Source organism: Morone saxatilis, unplaced genomic scaffold (assembly GCF_004916995.1).
Source record: "Morone saxatilis isolate NCDOM2014 unplaced genomic scaffold, NCSU_SB_2.0 Contig4, whole genome shotgun sequence".
Taxonomy (NCBI): Eukaryota; Metazoa; Chordata; class Actinopteri; family Moronidae; genus Morone; species Morone saxatilis.
This window is the reverse complement of record NW_023339984.1, coordinates 510704-513041: the sequence shown is the minus strand read 5'-3', so window position 1 is coordinate 513041 and position 2338 is coordinate 510704. Positions and strand designations below refer to the sequence as shown.

At 37.0% G+C, this 2338-nt stretch overlaps 1 protein-coding gene across 1 annotated transcript in view; it reads left to right on the top strand.

Moving 5' to 3' along the window:
- Positions 1 to 2338, top strand: part of mpdu1b (mannose-P-dolichol utilization defect 1b) — a 7483-nt gene that overhangs the window by 3128 nt on the left and 2017 nt on the right. Inside the window, exons 3-5 of the mRNA XM_035675697.1 lie at positions 676 to 808; positions 961 to 1046; positions 1641 to 1759. Coding sequence (XP_035531590.1) covers positions 676 to 808; positions 961 to 1046; positions 1641 to 1759 — 338 coding nt within the window. The remainder of the gene's footprint in view (positions 1 to 675; positions 809 to 960; positions 1047 to 1640; positions 1760 to 2338) is intronic.

The window sequence follows — 2338 nt, the reverse complement described above, 5'->3', positions numbered from 1 at the left end:
CTCTGTCAACTTTCTCCTTTCCTTTCCTGTACTTTGATATGCTATGTGCTGTGCTGATTGAAATCCATAATTTGTAAGTTTTAGACCCTTATTTTATTTAGTTTAAGTTCTTGTACAGCTGCCTTTGTTTAGATAAAATGTAACACTTGAGAACTTTAGTTTCTTTTGTTAAATTCAAAATAGGTTTTATCGGAAAAATATGTTTATACAAGGGCTGCACGATATGGTAAAAAAAAGACATATTGTGATTATTTCCACAGATATTGCCAGTGCGATATGATTCACAATTAGTGTGGGAGTTTTAATTTGTGTCCGTACCAAACAAACATGTCAAACATGTAAAGGAAGGAAAGCAGGATTTCTAGTATACTTCATTATAATGAATTAATAATGTTTGTCACACATTTTAGCATTAAGAAAATTAGAATATTGCACTTGCCATGTTGCGCCCTAATTTGTATTTCTCAAAGTATTAAAAATGTGTTGTTGTGTAAAACAGTCAACCTGTGTGTTTCTATTTATTTTACAGTGCAAACTTTTAGCAAAACTAGAAAATGGATGGGTGGACTGCTTAAAAATTGGTGGCTTTTGATAGTTGTTTTTTATTACAGAAATGCAGAATGTTTTTAGATATGCGCACTGTATACTTTGACTTTCCTTCCTCCTTGTTCACAGTGAAGCTGCCTCAGATCTTAAAGCTGATGGGAGCAAAGAGCGCTGAGGGACTGAGCTTCAAGTCTGTTCTGCTGGAGCTGCTAGCCATCACAGGAACAATGGCCTACAGCATTGCCAACAAGTTCCCTTTCAGGTTGGGCCATATGTAAATCAACTCTGAAGTGGAAATGTACATGGAGCACTCACGGTTGTAATCATTGCATTCTATGTCAGTTCAGATGAAGCACACCTTTTTGTTTCATATGTTGAGTGACAAAGTGAGTAACGTGCTAAATGTCATCTCAGTGCCTGGGGTGAGGCTCTGTTCCTCATGCTGCAGACCGTCACCATTGGCTTCCTCATTCAGTACTATGGAGGAAGAACCAGCAGAGGTAAGACTGCATGCACTCTAAACAATCACTCATGGTCCGAATTAACTTCATTTTTAAGACCAATACTGATATCAACATTTGATCCCTTTTCATTCATTCATTCGTTCATTTGTTCATTTATTTATTATTAAAGATGGAAATATATTGGTGTCACTGCAAAGTTTATCCAGCAGAGTGCACTGTGTGTGATTTACAATACTGTAGCAAGCAGCACAAAGTAAGAGAAGCAGCAGCTCTCAGCAATGTCAGCTAGAATTTGTTGACAGTGTATATGTTAAACATGTTAAAGAATATTTAACTTAAATAGCCTGGTCCTAATAGTGAGAAAGCAGCCTTTGAAGTGCTTGTGAGTCATTTTGGTGCATAATCGGTGCACATTCCTCAAGATCTATTTTCATTCCAGCTTCTAAAAATCGGATATTGGTAAATTTTTACCCTCTAAAATCAGTATCAGGCAAGAAATCCCATATAGGCTGTTAATTAAACGGAACCAAACCCCAGAAAAACTCAAACCTGGATACAGTCTTAAAGAAATCCTCTATTAGTCTGATATTGGCCCTCAGATTATCACCAGTTTTTTTTTTTCTCTCCCAGGTCTCCTCTTCCTGATTGTGTATTTTGGCCTGCTCATCCTCCTGCTGTCTCCAGTCACTCCCATGTCAGTGGTTACCTACATGCAGGCCTCTAACATGCCTGCAATCATCATCGGCAGGGTAGGCAAAGAAAACACAATACAAATATAATATATAATATATTGCTTGCACTTTTCATATCGTCTTTGCTGGCAGTGAAAAATCTGAATAAAAATGTATTTTATGATGTAGTTTTTTTTTCTCAGCGCTGTGCTCTTGTAATTATAATAAAATAAAAATAATTATTTAGTTTGTTTCTTTTGTCATTAAGTCCAATCCTTGTTGCCTAGAACAAGTCACATGTAACATGTGACTGTACCCACGGATGCAATTTGCGTCCCAGTCATAACTCAGTCAAATTAGCGTGCATATGTCATATATACACTGCTGTAATCAGCAGAACTCACTCTTTCCAGTGATATGAGATTAGAGATTATATAAAAAAGACTCTGTAACTTTTTTTAAAGAATTTGCCTTCCCAGAGATCGTTGTCTGTTTCCATGGTTACAGTACAAACATCTAATGCAGAATTTCTTTCCATGCTGCAGATTTCCCAGCATGTAAAGAAATATATACAAAAACGTTTTGAACGGAAAGAAAAGTAGTCGAGACAGATGACCACCCACCTAGAGCCGAAGGGTCTGTCCAAGGTTTCTGCCT